Source organism: Hemibagrus wyckioides, linkage group LG25 (assembly GCF_019097595.1).
Source record: "Hemibagrus wyckioides isolate EC202008001 linkage group LG25, SWU_Hwy_1.0, whole genome shotgun sequence".
Lineage (NCBI taxonomy): Eukaryota > Metazoa > Chordata > Actinopteri > Siluriformes > Bagridae > Hemibagrus > Hemibagrus wyckioides.
This window is the reverse complement of record NC_080734.1, coordinates 9,549,756-9,569,499: the sequence shown is the minus strand read 5'-3', so window position 1 is coordinate 9,569,499 and position 19,744 is coordinate 9,549,756. Positions and strand designations below refer to the sequence as shown.

The window sequence follows — 19,744 nt, the reverse complement described above, 5'->3', positions numbered from 1 at the left end:
AAATTTCCCATAGCTGTAGCTGAGTTTGTAAATGTGTGTCCCCCATCCACTGTGTATTTCTACCTCACACCCATTTTTACACTGAGAATTAAGAAATGTATTGCCCTGAAACTGCTTAATTTATCTTCAACTGTGTTACTGTGCTGTTTATTTGATGTGTGAAAATGCTGTACTTGGTATGGCTGTACATTATATTAAGAGTCCTTCCTAAAAAACACACAGAATCCATTTTAATAACACCTTGTATTTAATTCAGTTATTTTCAGGATCATATAATGGGTCTCATTTATCACACCCTATATTATCTTTCAGTAAATGTGTAAAGCCATAAACTCCTACCAGATTTACAAAAGTTTCAGAAAGACTGATTGGCACGTCAGTATTAACACAGAAACTGAGAGCAATCATCATCAACGTCATAACATTCAAAAGGCCTTAGAATCAAATTAAGTGCTTTCAGGATAAACAAGAAGTTGTCTATCAAACTGTAGTGTAGATAACATTAAGCAGTGACTCCCAAATGCACACACCTGCTAAAGTAACGGGGTGTGTTTAAAATCTCTACCATTGCATTTCTCTCTGTGTCTCAGGAGAGCCCTTCACTTCACACTTTTCTGATGTCCCAAGCCTAACACATCTGATTCAGCTTCATTAAGAGTGTGACTTTTAGCTGTTGTGAATCAGCTCTAGTAGAGTAGCTTACTAAACTCTGAATGTGAAAGGCCCTTAGAGGCCACTTTTTTGCTTATGACATTGCTAGAAAGCACATGAGGTCACATCAGGACACATAAGGATATATATATATATATGTATATATATATATATATATATATATATATATATCCTTATTATATCCTTATATCCTATTAATTTTTAACTTACTTACTATTTTTATTTAATCCACTATATAAAGTTTATAGACTTTCTCATCCACTAGTAATGTCTGACTCATGAATGAATAATTATATTGAACTGGGTTAGCACTAAATCCTGAATAGAGATATTAAACTGAACCCTTATCCAGAGCAACTTACATTTTTATCTCATTTTATACACCTGAGTAATTAAGGTTTAAGGGCCTTGATCAGTGGTCCAGCAGTGGCAGCTTGGTGGACCTAGGATTCAAACTCACAATCTTCCAGTCAGTAATCCAATGCCTTACCCACTAAGCTACCACATCCCCGGATTCCAGTAGTTTTGCAGATTTACAATAGTTGTTGACAAACTCTCCAAGTTGAACGTCATTGATTTGCCCACTCACTGTGTCTAACATCCCCAGCAGCCCCAAATTGTTATAGATAAGAGCAGAAATCTGTTAAGCCATTAAAAAAAGTCATGAAAAATGATTCAGTATTTTGAAAGTGCAAACGGAAGTCCAAATGGAAGTGCCAAAATATTTTTGCTGACTTAATTCTACTGACAATAATTCTACTTTGGGAAGCTTCTGTGTATTAATGCTGTTGAACATCATGCAGGATTGTAGCAGGTACTCACTGAATAAGCTTTGTGTCAACAAAGCTTTAAGGCTCATGCAACAGCTTTTAATGCTGTAAGGATATAAACAATTCACTTTCTGACCACTAGATGAAGCTCTTTTCCCATTCATGTTACTGCATCATTCAGCTGGGGGACTTTTTCTAGCTGGTTCAGTCAATTGTTGTATATCTCTGCTAAATATACAAATACTTTAAAAAAAATTCTATATGAAGAATTGTACCTATTGGTCACATTCGTAAGCCTCACATGCTACATGATGTAGTTATCCATGTGAATTTAACTATATTCACCTCGGTAGGATGTTTTATCATGATAGAGTAAGCAAATACTCATATAAGATGAGGCATTGTTGAAAAAGCATTTGTTAAAAAAAGCAAGGTTTCAATCATTTTCCTGACATCCACTTAATAGGTTTAAATAGGTTAATTTAAACAGGTTAGTCTGTTTTCTTCTCATGTTTTTAATGCCATTATAGGCTAGAATTAGTTCTAGTAGCTAGAAGAAATTGTCAAATCTAGCTAATGGTAAATAGCTATGATGGTTTTCAACAAAACAGCATATAGTTGCTTTAAATCAGTAATAGCTTCTTTCACATTTCACAAAAAAAATTGAATCAATTAATTTTATCAGTTAAAACATTAGCTTTTTTAGTTTTAATATTTCAGTCCTTTTAAAAGTAGCAGCTTTCACTTAAATGCATTGTTTGGCTAAATAATTTCACTTTCAAATGAGGAAGATTTTGACATCTATATTTATATAGACTTTATATTGATTTAAGTATCATTTTTCAGTAATCTCTCCACCCCTGGCTATACAGCTCCACATAGCAACAGCTTAGTCCTAACTCATTTATTACAAATTCAGATTGCAGGATTTTTCTCTCTGTAGATTCTTTATATTTACATTCATTGGTTCATGTTGTATGTGAGAGTAATGGCCAAATCCTTGACTTTAATTCTATGCTTTGAGAGGGCCCCCTAGTGGCCAAAGCCTGTGGGCATTGCTTTACAACAATGGGTTTTTTTTTTATTTGTCTTTTGCTAAAAGCATAAATAAATCTGTATTGAATAATAAGTAGGACTGTAAACATACAAAACATATAGTCTTATTTTACATGAATGTTACTATTAAATAATCTCTGGATCCTCACAGCCCCACTAAAGCAGCCTTCTTACTCCTAAACCATCTTTGTGTGTTATATAAAGCAGTGGCTGAACTAATGATGGAGTAAGATATTTCGAACCCCCTTAAACACCCGGCAGCTATCAGGCGACTTATCAGAGTGCAGAAAAAAAACTGCTTACTGTACTCAGTGACCTCAGCATGCGATCAAAGTCTGAGGCTCACACACATATTTAACCTACTATACAGTCCTTATCTTGTGACCTGGGTCAAAAAGTAGATGTGTACATTTTATTGTGCTCATTCAAATCAATCACTGATTAAATGAAATATTTAAGCAAAGTAAAATGAAAAAAAAAAAAATATATGAAGGCAATAAATGACGTCACATACATGAAAACAAAAACTCAAGAGAAGGCCTAAGCGGCTTTGTTAAAGTATATACTGAAGACAGAAAGTCTTGAGACCTTTAGAAATCTATAGTGCAATAAAAATAATATTAGGAATAATAATTGGCAACTAATATCTCATGTTCGGGAAAGCTTTAAATGCTCTGTGGTGGCTCATTCAATGCTGACTAATGCCTTCTCATATAATGTCATGTGGTTGAGCTTTGGAAGAGAAAAGAGCCACATGGGAACTATTTCATTGTATCCCTGTTCTTTTCATATTCAGAGAAGTTATAAACTGCCTTCCTTTTTTTTTTTTTCATTTTTCATACAGTTTTGTTCAGAGCAGCAATTATGCAATTATGTTAAACAAGCTGAAATGAAGCTTAAAGCTAGCTACTTTATCTGTAATCCATACTGTAGTTAAAGGTCATGTGTGTTCAGCAGCTGTTTGTCCTGTCAGGCTTTAGCTGGGTGATCTGTTTTATTTAAAATACCTGCTACATTTTCTATAGATATTAATAGTTATTACACTAGAAACTTCTAACAGTCCTGGCTAGCTGTAATATCACTTCACTTCCTTCTCCTCTTATAATATTAAAGTGGGGTTTGAGGGAGCAAAATCTTTTCTATAAGACTTTGACAACAACTAGTATTTGTGACGCGGTGAAACCTGTTTTTTCACTAAATATGTAGCCTGAAGTGACATGTATTGTAGTAGCGCATAACTCCAAGTCATGAGTCGCACTCACACCTGAATTCTTCTTTTATTATATTTGCTCTAGTGCTTTTAACATGCACAGTGCAGTTCAGAAGTGTGTGTCAGTTTAAAGTGGGAGCAGATTTACTGACAGGAACTCGTAAGAACAATGCCGGTGAAGAGATTCTTGGGATGATCTTTTGTTAAATTTGCAAATTTGTAATGATCAAGTTTTAATTATAATTCATGCTCTACAGTACTCTGATATCTTTCTGATCTTATGACTTTTCCTGACATTGTTAAAATGTACATAATTTAGTGATTAGAGAGGTCAGCCTGACCACGGCTACGGTTCCAGTGGTTTAAAAAAAAAAAAAATTACTACCTGACTGCTAAAACCATCGTTTCTTCCACCATGATCAAAATAAAATATCAGTAACAGGTCAGTTCAGGTATAAAAATTAATTTTTACATTGTTAGTTGTAATTTGTGCAACTTTTAGAAGTTTGGGAGATCTAAATCATGTACTGCTCCTGTTTACTGAGTTAGCAGTTGCACACTGGTTCAATGGTATATTGATATCCGAAGGGAAACACACTTCATACTTCCATGTGTTTTGCAACATTGGTTGAAATAGCACTATCAGCATTTCAACACCAAGATCATGTTACTTAGTTTTTTCTTTCCTTTACTTTCTTTTCTTTTTTTTTTGACACTTGTAGCTTGTAAATCTTACATAATAAAGGAAAGGGCTTGGTCAGTTGTGAAGCAAATACTATTTTTAAAGCACAATTTACTCTACTGAAATATCTACATATTCATGTAAATATCCTAGCAAAGAAACATAGCAAAGAAAAACTCAAATCTGGAGTATCAGTGGATATTATGGGATGGCAAAAGTGCTTAGATGTCTGCTTAACACAAGAATATACAACAAAACCCACAATGATGCTGTCGCTAAAGGGAAGTTACATGGTATATTCCGGGTGTAAACAGCATAAAAAAGATGATAATGGGATTGGTCAGTGATTAATGGGTAATTTATCAGTTTTTAAATGATAAAACAAGTCCCCAATCCAGTCTCTGTTCCCCTTGTCTATTGCCATGTTTATTAGAAATCTGTCTAGGAGGGTGTAGATTTCTTCGTTGATGGTCATGTCTTATAATTTCTCATGTACTTTGGATAAATTTTAATGAATCATATTCAGGGCTGCCGAGGGTCCAGTAGATAAATACACGTACCTTCAAAACTTAACCTACAGTATGATGACAAATTTGTGTAGTCATCTTTATGAAGAAGTATTTGATCTTTATAAATGTTTTTGGTTATTTATGAATCATTAGGAATAAAGTTACTGTTAATGTAGGTCAGTGATTGGCTAAAGCCACAGAAAATGCAATGCTATTGCTAGAATTTCTGATGGATTGCTCAGTTTGCCCTTTTTAGTATGGCAGTTAGTTTTGAAAAGGGAAAACTCTGCTGGAGTTTATTTTGCTAATTATCTATTTGTTTTTCTTTCTAATTTTGCTGGGTTCTAGGTCACAGTTAATATGGAAAATTAAGTGATCTTACGTTGTCTGTTAAAATAAGGCCTCATTTCTCCAACCATGAAAACAAATATTGTTTTAAATTAAAAATTCCTCACAGTATTTTAAACCATTAGAAATATTATCCTTTAGTATCATTTGTATAGACTGTGTCCAGATGCCAGAAGATCAGAAGTTTCTTAAATAATATACACTGATCAGGCATAACATTATGACCACCTGCCTTATATTGTGTTGGTCCCCCATTTGCTGCCAAAACAGCCCTGACTCGTCATGCACTGTGTATTCTGACACCTTTCTATCAGAACCAGCATTAACTTCTTCAGCAATCTGAGTATCAGTAGCTCGTCTGTTGAATTGGATCACACAGGCCAGCCTTCACTCCCCACATGCGTCGTCTTGGCCGCCCATGACCCTGTCGCCGGTTCACCACTGTTCCTTCCTTGAACCACTTTTGATAGATACTGACCACTGCAGACCGGGAACACCCCACAAGAGCTGCAGTTTTGGAGATGCTCTGATCCAGTCGTCTAGCCATCACAATTTGGCCCTTGTCAAATTCGCTCAAATCCTCACACTTGCCCATTTTTCCTGCTTCTAACATCAACTTTGAGGACAAAATGTTCACTTGCTGCCTAATATATCCCACCCACTAACAGGTGCCATGATGAGGAGATAATCAGTCTTATTCACTTTACCTGTCACTGCTCGGAATGTTGTGCTAAACACATTTAATATTCCTGTAAAGCTGCTTTGGGACAAGATCCATTGTCAAAAGTGCTTTACAAATAAAATTTGTACCCTGTGTGTACAAACTATGCCACAGTCAGAGTCACTGAGATTTCCATTTGATCTGATGCTACCTGTATCCACACAGTGTTATGAATTATGCACTGCTGCTATGTGATTGGCTAATTTGATCATTGTATGAATGTCCAAGAATGGTGCTACAGACTTTCAGAAGTCCTATAAATTCATCTGATAATAATAATAATAATAATAATAATAATAATAATAATAATAATAATAATAATAATAATAATAGTGAAAAACAAATAAAGGTGTAGGCAAACATATATTGTATTTTGAAAAGTCACTTTTGGAGTACTGCCATCAACTTAAATGTAATTTATTTATTTATATATATATTTTTTAATTGAGTATCTTTTGGAAGAATGTTGATCATCCCTCTAAAGACATACAGGATCTTTGCCAACTATAAAAATATCAGTGTTATTATAATAATATTTTAAAATGACATTAATAATACACTGGAGCTATTTTTACACCAGGAAAAAAACACACAGAATTAATGGGACAGTGAATACTGTAATACTGAACAGCCATGTTTAATTCACAATAACATATATCCAACATGAATATATCAAAAACATTCCAGCTGGTGTGTTCTAGCCTAAATCCTTTACAGCTACAATATATAGAAAGAGAATGTGTGTGCATGTGTTTAAAAAAAAAAAAAAAACAATTCAGAGTAACTATTAAGTACAAACACAAGGGCATTTTGCATATGTTCTCATCAAGAATGTAAAAAAATGCATTGATGGATTATTAGTTAAATACTAAAAAGAATGGTCAAAGGGTATGCTAAGCAATTTGGAAACCATGTTTCATCATACCAAATTAACTCCACAGTCACCGCTAATAGTCGCTGCTGTTTCTAAGACATATTGTGATATTTAATGTGCACAACATCATTAAGGCTTCACTAGCCCTTAGGAGGCAGGCAGGACAGGCAGCATGTTTTGGCACCATCTCTGACACGAACTTGGTCGGACCTATAAGGACAACGGTCTTAAAGGTGTCTTCATTTTCGACACATCTAAAAGATCATGTGCCCTTCTTAGATAAGGCAGTTCTAACTTATTCATCAGACACACACACACACACACACACCTCCTCCCAAATACAGCATTTGAGTTATTGTGCTTGATAAATATCACAATATGTTGTGGAACTGATTAAACCACAGCTTTAATAATAATAATAATAATAATAATAATAATAATAATAATAATAATAATAATAATAATAATAATAATAATATACTAATATTGAGTGTTAGTAAACAAACCCTTAAAGTTCAAATTCAGCAATATGGCCAAAAAAACTGCACACAATTGAACAATTTTGCAATTAAACAAATTTAGAGCGAAACAAGATAATGTTTGAAGTTTTCTTCAGTTGTTTTGTACTGATGTAGCTAACAAGGGAAAGGTATAACCTCCAGTTTAGCATTGTGCATAGTGCACGTCTAAATCAGCTCACATCCACGTCAAAACATCACAAAATCAGATTGAATGGCATTAAAAAAAAGAGAATACATCCAAATGAATAAAAAGAAGTGAAGCTTTTTTTTTAGCCATACCTCATATACAAGTGATAAACTATGTGCTGCAGAAGAAATTATTTTGCCTTCTTGACATCATCTTGAACAAAAAATGATAAGGGACTTCATTTACATTTGGTTGTTTCGTGCGTCATGAATATCATTATTATATCTGCAGCATAGAAAGGTTTCACACAAAAATGAACAAAGTAATGATCACTTAAACTACTTCTGGTGGACCAAGATAAATGTCTACTACATTTCCAAAAATGAGCAGCACATGCTCCATGAATGTTGAAATTACCACATAATAATAAGCAGGATTTGGGGGGGGGGAATACTTTCGAGTAACCATCTTATTCGAATACAATTATAGTGAGCAACACTAAAAGCTGGGAGTTTAAACATAATGAGCTCACCTGTATATTAACACACACAGCTATCAAATTTCAGATGCATGTGATTAAATTCTCATTCTCTGAGTAAATTGACTCAGAAAACATATAAACAATTCTGTTTGAGATACTAACCAACTAACAAAGCATTTCATGTAAATAAGGGAACGGGTGCACTGTAATACATGCAGTGTTGCATGATGCTAAACTGGAAATAAATGTATACCTTTGATTTCTGACCAAAATGTTCCATTAATTTATATTATGTGGCAGGACATCAACAAGAGACTTGGTACTGCTTAAGACCAGCTCAAGCATTACAGCATGAGGACAACCTCTGGTTTGCATACTTAAACAGATGAGATGGAAATAAGTGACATGAGATATGAATTATTGTGGCCAATCATCAAGCTTGGAATTATGTGATGGTGGAGATGCTTTACTGCTCTGTATACAGAGCTCGGCATTACTGGAATTAAAAGAAATCTTATACTGCATACCTTCTAGTTCTCAATGCGCCCTTGTTGACTTTCCCCTGACTTTGCCATCATCACAAGGCTGTGCACTAACTGCACAAGTTGAGGAGTGTGTTCTGAGGAGTGGCCATAAGAGGACACACAACACAGGTACAAGGCTTACATCCATTTACATCCAGTGCTTCATACACGAGTCTAATATTATATAATCAAGTAAACCTCACAGTCTGATTCTAACAGTCCTGCTGATGGACTAAAGTGTGTCTCCACTTGAATGGTGCAATTCCGGTATTTTTGAATGTTCAATTCTCTAATCTGATTGGTCAGAATGTCAGATAACAGCAGAGCTGACACAAGTTACATTTTTTTTCTAATAGGTTTACATTAATTCAGTCATTTTTAGCAAATTTCTGTAGAGACAGTAGTATTAACACGCTCCACAAAAAAGATAGCATTAAATAGCATTGTTATTTAACAAATGAAAATGTTGATATGGTTATGATTTCCATAATATTTATGGAAGGAGTCTCCAGTGTCAGCACTTTGTAACAGTCAGTATGATTTCTGCCATCGGAACATCTTCGTGACAGAGTGATTACAGTTAAATAGCACAATGTGGCATACATTAATAAATGAAATAATGTATTTGTCAGCAGATTTTTGTGGCACAAGAGGAATAACTTACACTGTGGCATGCTATTCTAGTTAAATAACCCATTTCAGAGTGTTAAAAGTAACTCAGTTAATGTTTTGTTTTCCCCTATAACGCCACACCCTGTCATGTTTTATTCTTTATGTAATGCCATTTTATCAAAGCTATCATAGTGTGGGTGTTTTCATAATCATAATACACATCAGCTGTTCATCCTCTCCAAACTGGTTTACACTGATGCCTGGTTATCATTTTAGAGATTACAGAGTGAAAGAGATCCAATGTACGACGCTTGGATATGAATTAATAATGGTTTTTGTCAGCAGTCCATGTGGTCCTGTTTGGAATAACAGAATCAGATAGCATTTTCTATTGAAATGGACATAATGCTGCATTTGAACACGTACGAATAGTCAACCTAGCCTCCATTTCAGCCAAGACATACACTTAGATGTAGAGCCACTTTCCGGTAAATTTAAGACAATGTGATCGTCTTACCATCACCCCCAGAGCCTGATGGCAGTTTAAAAAAAGATGGTAACTTGTATAGGTGTAGAGTAGAAGCATGGTCAGCCTTCATTAGAGCACAAACAGGTCCAGGAAAGGACTAGCATTTTTGCAAAACCATCTTTCTTCAGCAGAGAAAAGGAGAGACCTTTGGGTTATTTTGTGAGTTTGTTGCTGAAGCGATGTACTTGTTGATTTCTCACTTCCACTTGCTAACATGCTAATTGGCTGTCTTGTACAGATGGTAAGGCCAAAGTAATAAAACCTGTTCGGTTTTATAATATTAAGCATTTTATTGCGCTTGTTGAAATTCATCAGCAGAATCAGATTACACAAAAAGTGATCAGACTGGATCATATCTACTCCAGTGATGCAGACTTTCTTAAGATGGAGGCATGGATTCAATCAAGGGGAAGTCAGTGAGGGCGCTTTAAAACCAGTTTTCAAAATGCAGTCATTCTGTTACCACTAAGCTAGTGAAGTTTGGTCGTGCAAGAATTGTAGGTACAATCGTGTAAGAAACCCGAGCCAAACGTCCCTTCAGCATTGTACCGAACCCTCCAGAATTGTTCAACATGGCGTTTAATGCTTCAGCACATTCTTGTGAGTCATGCTCATGTGATAAGAACACCACGACTCGGGAAGCATCAGCATTTCCCATAAATGAGGAAACAAAAAGATTGCAAAATGCATTTCAGCATTAAAGGCTTGCCGAAACGGTATTCCGAAATATAACAAGTCTCAGCAGCACAGTTTAAAATACTAGTAAAAATATTCTACCTTACAGCATAGTTTTTTAAAAAGAGGTCCACACTTTTTTTTTTTTAAATGCATTACCAAAATCTAAATATTATAAAAGTCTCTGGAAAGGAAAACAAAATTATTTCTAATAAATTAAACACATAAATTATTATTTGTTTATGAAATAAATTGCTTATGGATGTATCCAGAAGGGAAAAAGAATATGTATTTATCATTATATAAAAGAAAAGTCCTTAAACTTGAGCCAGCAGCTGGATTTTTGCATGCGTGTGTTGCACTAGATCCACAAGATAATGACGACACAGCAGGTTCTCAAACGCGAAAAGCTTTTTGCATAGACACACGCACATACATGCTTAGACATAGACGATGCTTCACAAAACACGGCGCTTGCAACGCACACATGCAGCAGCAGGCCTGATCAGAGGTCAGCCAGCCATCAGGCAGTGACGGCTCAAGGTTCAGAGTGTGTGTGTGTGTGTGTGTTTGTACGTGTAAGGATCATGTAGAAAGTGTTTGGACCACAGAGCAGATTTGTTTCACTTGTCAGAACAGCAATCAGGAGATTTTTCTTGTGAATCTTTTTCCAGCGGATTCACTCCATGGTTAAAGCGAGAGACAGCTCTCTTGTCTCATCTGTCTCTATGGACGCACCAATACCATTTTAGGCCCTGACCAGCGGTTGCTGAAGAAGAACGTATGAATAAATGAATAAATTATAATATAAAGCCGATGCTCCTTCTCCTAGCACCAGTGTTGTCACACCTTTTGCCAATCAAGCACAAATCCACAAGTTCCATTTGAACCAGCCATTTTCTCAATGTAACTACCATGTTTTCATCAACCACAGAAGGGTGTGTGTGTGTGTGTGTGTGTGTGTGTGTGTGTGTGTGTGTGTGGGGAGGTACACGCCCCTTTTGCCATTATTCCCTTTCAGATAATGGTAAGTTAGGAAAGAAAGAACAACCATTGCTTGTGGTTTCACTCAGCTGCAGAGTGAACCGCGTCTTCACAGCGAGCTAGCTGTACCTCGGCCAGCTTCTTTCAGGAGGTGTGTACAAAAATGAATTATGTCCTGTTTACATGCAAGATCAGTCTAAGTTGATGGAATAAAATACAGCAAGGGTTCAGATGACGTGTCCAATGTGATCCAGCGTTTCGATACTGATGCTCAATATTAGGTGCGTCCCTCTTTGTCTCAAATGGCTCTGATTTTCTAATTCATCAAGTGTGCAGGTCCTTTTGGATATATTTAGAATTTCTGGTGTCTTTATTAATGAATTCCTTGTACTCGTTCTTCCTTATAAAGAGGACTCCAACTCTCTGTTGACGTCCCTTGAAGCCACTTGGACTTTAGGTTCGCTTTCCAGAGACTCACTGATGACATCCAGAGTGGTGGAGATGGGGGGTTCAGCTTCGCTCCCACTCTCCACATTTTCGCTTTTGTTGTCAGGGGCTTTGGCATTTTGACAGCAGAGTTTAGCGGCACACTGTGTGCGACAGGAAAGCTCACAGAGCGAGGCGTGCGACTCAGAGCTCACCATGACAAACTCAGGCTGGATGGTGGTGGCGTGGATGCCCTCGTCATGGAAGAAGGCCTTGAGTCGCTTTGCCACACTCATGTAGGAAGCAGGGTCTCGACATTTGATGTGTGCCGTGGCAATGATGCGACTTCCGGCAAGCTGCCAGATGTGAAGCTCATGCACAGCTAGAACACCGTCAAGTTGGCGCAGGCGAGCGCTTAGAAGGCTGACATCGATCTGCTTGGGTACAGTCTGCAGCAGGATGAGAGCGGACTCCTTCAGGAGAGGGTATGTCGTGTACAGAAGAATGCAGACCATGATGAGGCACAGAGTCGGGTCCAGGTAGAGCACCCAGCAGGGCCCCGCTATAGAGACAGGGGTGCTTGTGGTGTTCTGTTGTGTGTGGTTAAGTTGAGGGTTGTCATCACTGCAGTGTGTGTTGGCAGTGCACGTGTTGTTGCAGGTAGTTCCCGGCTCACACGGTTGCCACACAAAAGTGAAGATGATGGCGTTGACCACGACAATGACGGAGCCAAGTGCGTCACCCAGAACATGAAGGAAAACACCACGCATGTTCAGTTGGGACGACGAGGACGCATCATGCTCGTGCTCAAGGTCATGCTCGTGCTCATGCTCCAGCTCGCCGTTCAGCTGCACAGCTGAGAGTTCTGCCACACAAAAAAATACAGAGGAAACACAAAAAAATTAAACACATAAGTGCTTCATGTACCAAATTACATAACTACATTTCTCTAGCTCATACATAATCACTAGCAAATAAAAATGCAAAAGATACCATAAATGATTCTTTACTTTACAAACTAAAAAGATTCAGTTAAGAAAATGAATTAGTCGTAAATACTTTGGAGGCATTCAGTGAAAAGGGGTTGACTGCCAGACAAGAATTTTTAACCAAAACTGTAAAGCATGTGTTTTTGGATTATTTTTTTTCCACCAAATGCATCCCAGCAGTTTAAAAATCTAGCCAGCGATTTTAATGAGAAACCTCAGAAGGGACTGGCAACAGACCATCAGTGAAATTCAAGCCAAGAAATACCAGAAATATATTAAACAAACTGGCAGGCAAACACCAAAAAAGACAACAGTGAGATAAGTGTTTTGTTACATAAAAGTATGAAACCTTTAAACCAGCCCCTGAAGGGAACAAGCAAACAAAAAAAAGCTAATAGCTATGTAACGAGTATGTAATTAATCAAGATTTTGACATGGTATAATAAGGTTCATGAGAAATCCTGTAACAAATGGTTTAAAAGTGAACCATAATCCTTCAAGATAAATGTTCTATATGAATAGCCTTCCAGACGTCCATCCATAGTCTGACGTAGCAGTATAATATTTAAGCCTTCTTTGTGTTCTAAGGAATGAGAGATCTGTAACCACAAAAATAATGTTAATTATTTATTAATTGTCAGGTATGGCATGTGCAGATAAGCAGCTTGTGATTTCACAGCCACACGACATGCATTCTTACAAAATAATTTTCTCCCCATATGACCCGGTTAAGCCTGGAATGCATGCAGAGGTAACTGTGTGTGTGTGTGTGTGTGTCCGTCCTTACAGCTAATAAATTCATTAACTAGCGCACCAGGCAACAGAAAATTCCAATGTGCTTACCCAGTTTTAAAAAAACAAAAAGGTTTATGTACCTCGATAGTGTGATGAACATATTATGTGCATCAAATACAGACAGCTTAAGCACTTGAATTCTTGTGGTGTTACATTTTACAGCCAAACCTGAACATCTCCTGATCAGATTAAATGAGATTAAAAAAATAGTGTCTACACCCTGGACAAAATCAGCAAGACTTTAGTCAACATTTAGTCTGTGTGCTGTGTTCCCCTGATGTGTTGCACTGTACCATATTTTGGTCATAGCGTTTCTGTATTCACATCAATTCACATAGTCTATCCAAAACCTCAAACTGCAGGAGTCTTTTATCTAAGACTGAAATTGTAGTGTGCTCACACAGGGTTATACGATAAACACCAACTCATCTGTTTTAGTTAAGATCTAGTCAACAGAAAAGTTTACGTGTGGGACACGAGGAAATGGTTATTATAAAATGAACTTTAGGACAAAAGACGTTTAGTAAGATGTTGCATGCCTCAATTAACATCAGTGATAGAGACTTTAAAGCACTTTGGTACGTTGCTTTGGATCAGAAATGCAAATGGAAATTAATAAGAAGGTGTGTGTGTTGACTATTTTGGTTTCTACATTTTTAACTAAAACAGATGAGCGCCAGCTTTTCTCTCCCCAAGCACCTGGCTGTGAAAGTACAACCTTACATATCATGACAGGCTTAACTGTGCTGTGGGAAGACCCTCTTCTGAATTATGTTTTTTAAATTATTTCATTGACCTGCATGCCAATTATATCCACAGCTCAATACACCTGCTTGTTCAACGTGAATAACTAAGTAATAGTTGATGATACCTGAATGCATAGTCTACTAGCTCTGGCACCTGGGCTTAGTGATTTGTCCAACCCTCTTAGTATAAGCAAACCAGAAGTAAACTGTGTTCCCGGGGTGAGCGATCTGAGACATATTCTGATAAATTACATCTCCACCCATGGTTCTGATCAGTACAGTGATGCCTGAACACAGAGTGAACTTTAGTGATTGAAAGGCTACGGTGTGATAACAGTTATCAATTGTGCAGGTCTGCTGTGCGACACTCACAGGAGTCCAGGAGTGATGAACTTGAAACAGCTACTCTAAACCCGGTTTATTACCGAGTTACACAAGAAAGCGCTTTTCCAAGGACGTGAGTTAGGATTAAGAGTTCAGGTTTCAGAGCTCATGTATAGAACGAGTCCTGCAAGTCTGACACTCTTATTGCACATATCCGTCTGCACACAAGTATTTGGGGCGACGGCAAATATTTTCCACAGCTGTTCAAGCATGGTAATTGTACATTCATACAGCGGCAACTACATTTAAACAGCAATTTGTTACCTTCTGCATACAGTCTATATTAATTTAACACACTGTGTCTAGAAGTTATCCATTCAGCCAATCATGTGGCAGCAGCAAAATGCAAAAATCTTTCAGACACAGGTCAAGACCTTCAAGTTAATGTTCACATCAAACATCAGAATGGGGAAAGTTTTCATCCCTGTGGCATCAGTTGTTGGTGGCAGGTGGGCTGATTTGCAGATGTTCAGAAACTGTCGATCTCTTGGGATTTTCGCACACAAAATCTCTAGAGATTATACATAATGGTGCAAAAAAAAAAAGTGTGTGTAGAGTCTGCATAAATGAATAGGTGTGCAGGTTCATATTAAAGTGGACAACAAGTGGACATCTAACATAATGTATGGGGGGGGCAGTATGTGCTGAATAAAATCAATATCACAGTGCAGCTTTAATTTGATGACATTTACATTAGGAACATTAGCTCTTTTATGGCGCTTTGCCTACACTGGGAACAGGTGGGAATACACTGGGAGAAGATGCCATCACACATCCATTCCCACTTAATCTTTTCAGAATCATGCAGAACAAACAGAAACACTTCCGCTGATGAATTGACCCATCAGAGAGCTACTGTGACCATTTCAGTGCTCTCTCAAGTGGGTGAAAAATGACCTGGAACACCAGAGTTCCAACTTTTGGAACTAGACTAGCCATAAAAATATCTTACATCATAATAAATCACAGTAAACTGGTTACTCGTGGCATGGTTACAGGCTTTCATTAATCTGGTAGCTTTTATTCTTCCATATTTGCAGAACTGCATCATCACTACAACCACAAAATGACCTCAAAGCAATGAATGAATTAATAAACAAATAAACTAACTAACTGATTTAAGTGATATGAAGATGAATGACTTCAATTGTTGAGTTTAATCGCTACAAAAATTATAACTTCTTTTGTCATCATTCGATCTTATTACATGTAAAAATCATGTTGGGGAAAAAAAAAAAATCCAAGGTCTGTTGTTTGTTCTCATCTCTCCAGAAATCTCCCATGTGACAGTCAGCAGGTGGAAGAATAAAGCTGGTCTCTGACTGATTATTCAGAAGACCTTCTCTTTTATAAGCTAGAATAGATCATGTGAGGGTTGCTGTAACACACATGATCCCTGAAAGGGTTAATAGAATTGGTTGGAGTGATGATTCTTCCTCTTGTACGCTCTCTGTTATGGTGTAAATGTGTCGCAGCATGACTCAGTGTCCTAGCGCTGTGTGATTTTTACACGAGCGTTTGATGCAAGAACACTTCAGCCTCGCAGCGGTTCGGGGAACTTTAACACAATTCCCAGACGACCCTCACATATTCAGTTCATTCAAAGTTACACAATTAACACTGACTTTCCTGAACTGTATCATGTGCTTAGGATTATGCCCTATGGGCACAGATTCTGAGGTGGAGATAAAATGTGAATCTTCAGAGTGCCCTTCAATACCAAAACTGAGAGCCCTTTTCCCCAACAAGGTAACAGAACTAAATCACAAACTACTGCGTTGGTAACTGGTTAGTTTTGAGTGCAAAAATGCTGAACTGGTGATATCGGGGACTTGATGGCATCGTCCTTCTGTGGCCATGATAACAAAGCTATCTTTATGACAGACATTAAAAAGAGATATGAAGAAAATTATCGTTGAGAATACTTCTTGAAAGTTTAATAAATCAGATTGATAAATCAAAGATGTCTAAAAAAAAATAGATAAAAACTATTTTAACAGCAACTGAATAGGAGTCACAATGGAAATGCTTATAAAACTTCCTTCAAAGAGCCGCACAACTCAGAACAAGCAGCTAAACACAATAATGTGTGTACTTCGTTATTTTGTAATCGTATTATTCATGTCTATGACGGGGTCACTGTGCTGTGTGTTTATGTACATTTGGAAGAAACTGTATATTCCTGACAAATTTAACTTGCTTCCATTGTCACTGTCTTTTCTGGGATGTGACAGTAGTACGATTTGGATTGATGCATAGATTTAAAATATTCACGACTGAAATTAACAACGGCAACAGTCATGAACTGATTGTTATTTATAATTGTTTGGAGACCAATTGGTGTGTAAAAAGTAAAGTATGTTTTTAAACAGATGTGGAAATCAGCCCTTAAATCTGATACTTAAAAACAGTGGTTTGTAGGCTTAGGGTTAGCCTTATTCATGAATTAACAGTAGTCCTGTTTGGTCATATATCGATCAGAGGCTAATGAACTGAATTGTATCATACTGTGACCAGATTCAGTGGTGTCAAAGATCACATTTTGTATGATATTGTGTGGAAGCCAATGGTTTCCAACCTTTTAACCAGTTTAAAACTGTGTCTCTCAACATGGGAGTCTGGTGAAACACAGCCTGAGATGTTGGTGGGGTTTTTGTTATACAGTGGTGGAAATTACAAACATACTATTATCAAAATTGCACTTATTATTGAGTCCTAATAATATTAATAATATAATATTAGCCGGTTCGACAAGTCGCTTAAATTAGTTTGGTTTAACTGAAACCTTAATTCCAGAAAATCTAGGAAGTCAACTTGGACCTGTTTTGTCAGTGGAAAGTTCTGGAATAAAAAGCGCTCATAAACAACAAAATATTATAATACATATTGAATAAAGAGATTATTATTCATCAACTACATAAAGTTATGTATTGAGGGGTAAAATGAATTTTTTTGATAGGGTACAGGCTGCAATACATCTGGGAAATTTCACAGATAAAAGACGGCTAGTCAGCTGAATAGGTAGCAAAAGTCATTAGCTAGCTTATATTCGAAGTCCTGGTTGCCTAGCAACCGCGTTCGCGTTATTTCAGCCATTTTAACAATGACCCCTTCGTTTCCGGCTACAAACACACCTGAGCAGGTATTAAAGGTGATCAAATTTCCTATAAAGATAGGTGGGTGGACATGATTTGAACTAAACTCTGGTTACTGCCTTGTAATTGGGTTTTTACTCCAAACCTAACCCCTTTAAGCTTGAACACCGTAAGAAGCACATGAATGAAAAGTAACAGAAACGGAAAGAGAAAATATTAAAAGACTCTCACCAGCTGGTCCTCTACTGTCCGTGTTCACGCCGTTCGGGCTCCCGTGACCACCGACCAGGTTGTTGGTCTCCTCTCCGGCGGATCCGCAGTCAGCGGACAGCTCGCTCTTGCTCATGTTCGTCCTGGGGTGCTTGGGCTTGCCGTGGCTGTGTGAGTGAGCGTGTCCGTGGAAGAGACACAGCCCTAGCAGGTTGACCACGAGCCCCGCGGCCCCGACCGCGATCACCACGAGTGGGTTCTCGATCTCGTGCGGCTCGGTGAAGCGCTCGATGGCCTCGAGCACAATGGTGAAGCAGAGCGCGGTGAGGAACACGGCGTTGACGAGGGCGCCCATCACCTCAGCGCGGATCCAGCCGAACGTGTTCTTGTTGGTGGACTGGGTGCGCTCGGCGAAACGCACCGCCACCAGCGCCACGATCAGCGCCATCACGTCCGACAACATGTGGAAAGAGTCCGAGAGCATCGCGAGCGACGACGTGAGCCGGCTCACCACCACCTCGACCACGAAAAAACCGAACGTTAACAACAGCATGCACAGCAAACGGGCGCGGTTTGGTTCACAAGCCATGATTTTCCTCCTCGGGAGAGAGCTCCTTAGCTAGAAGAAACACACACACAGCTAACACTACATACAAACAAAACAATGCTAACCGGCACTGGCTAGCCCAGTCAATACATTCATACGAGATTTCGCCTTCAGTTACGACCTACTCCTGAGCTAATCTGGACATAATTCACGTAATAAACCTCACTCGCGACGCCTCGTGCCTTTTTCAACCGAATCGTGACAGAGGAGGAAAGAAGAACCGAGCGGTGTTTTGCAGACGGAGTTCAAACTTTGCACCCGGACCGGCAAAGTTTCCACACGGAACAAGGCAGATTGCCGTGACCACGCCCACCGAGCTAATCGTCATTTGCCAGCGGTTAGGGACCGTGTGAAAATTCCAAAGCGTAAACTACTTCTTGCAGCTGTATTGCAAGGGAGTTGAGATCCATTTCAGTTCAGTTATGTTCATAATAAGGAGTTATTATTATTATTATTATTATTATTATTATTATTATTATTATTATTATTATTAATGTTATTGTTATTGATATTGATATTGATATTGATATTGATATTGTTATTATTATTATTATTATTATTATTATTAGATTTTTTTTATTCTAATGTTTTAACTAAAATGATTGGTATTAGAAAATATATATTTTGTTTAATTAAATAGTGTGATTTTAAAGTTACAATAGAAATTAAATGAACCCCTGTTATGTTGGATGGACCCTACTTTAAGAACAATGGGTATACTGTTTGTGGTCTGAGTGCAGCCATGAGTGACTGTACTAAAAAGAATGTTTTTCATTAAAAATAAAACTTGAACTGTATCTAAACACCTTAAAATCAAGCCACCCTTGATTCCCCTGTTAGAAGTGGACATTCAGAGGTAAAAATAAAAATAAGAAAAAAAAGACATCAACTTTAATTTTACATTCCTATTGAAGTGTCTATGGGTAAAGGATAGTAACATGGGTGGATATGTAATGGCTGTTTGAGGAACATAAACAACGGCAGCATTGTTAAGTTGATGCTTTACTTTTTCTTTCCACATAGGTGTATTATAAGAAATGGATAAAGTAATGAATGGATCAGTGCATCAGTAAAAAAATAAATAAATAAATTCCTAGAAATGGAGTGGTAATGGAGCATAGTAAAATCATCCAGTATGAAGGAAGTAGTGTTAAGTATAAATGGGTAGTGATAGACCAACTGGACAACAGTATATGA

The 19,744-nt window shown here is 37.6% G+C and overlaps 1 protein-coding gene across 1 annotated transcript; it reads right to left on the bottom strand.

The window, feature by feature from the left end:
• Positions 1-6,589: 6,589 nt before the first annotated feature.
• Positions 6,590-18,843, bottom strand: slc30a1a (solute carrier family 30 member 1a). Its single transcript, XM_058379013.1, has 2 exons — positions 17,962-18,843; positions 6,590-12,586 (listed from the first exon to the last, which is right to left on the bottom strand). Exons 1-2 carry the CDS (start codon positions 18,527-18,529, stop codon positions 11,697-11,699), a joined length of 1,458 nt encoding a protein of 485 aa, XP_058234996.1. The 5' UTR covers positions 18,530-18,843; the 3' UTR covers positions 6,590-11,696.
• Positions 18,844-19,744: the final 901 nt, after the last annotated feature.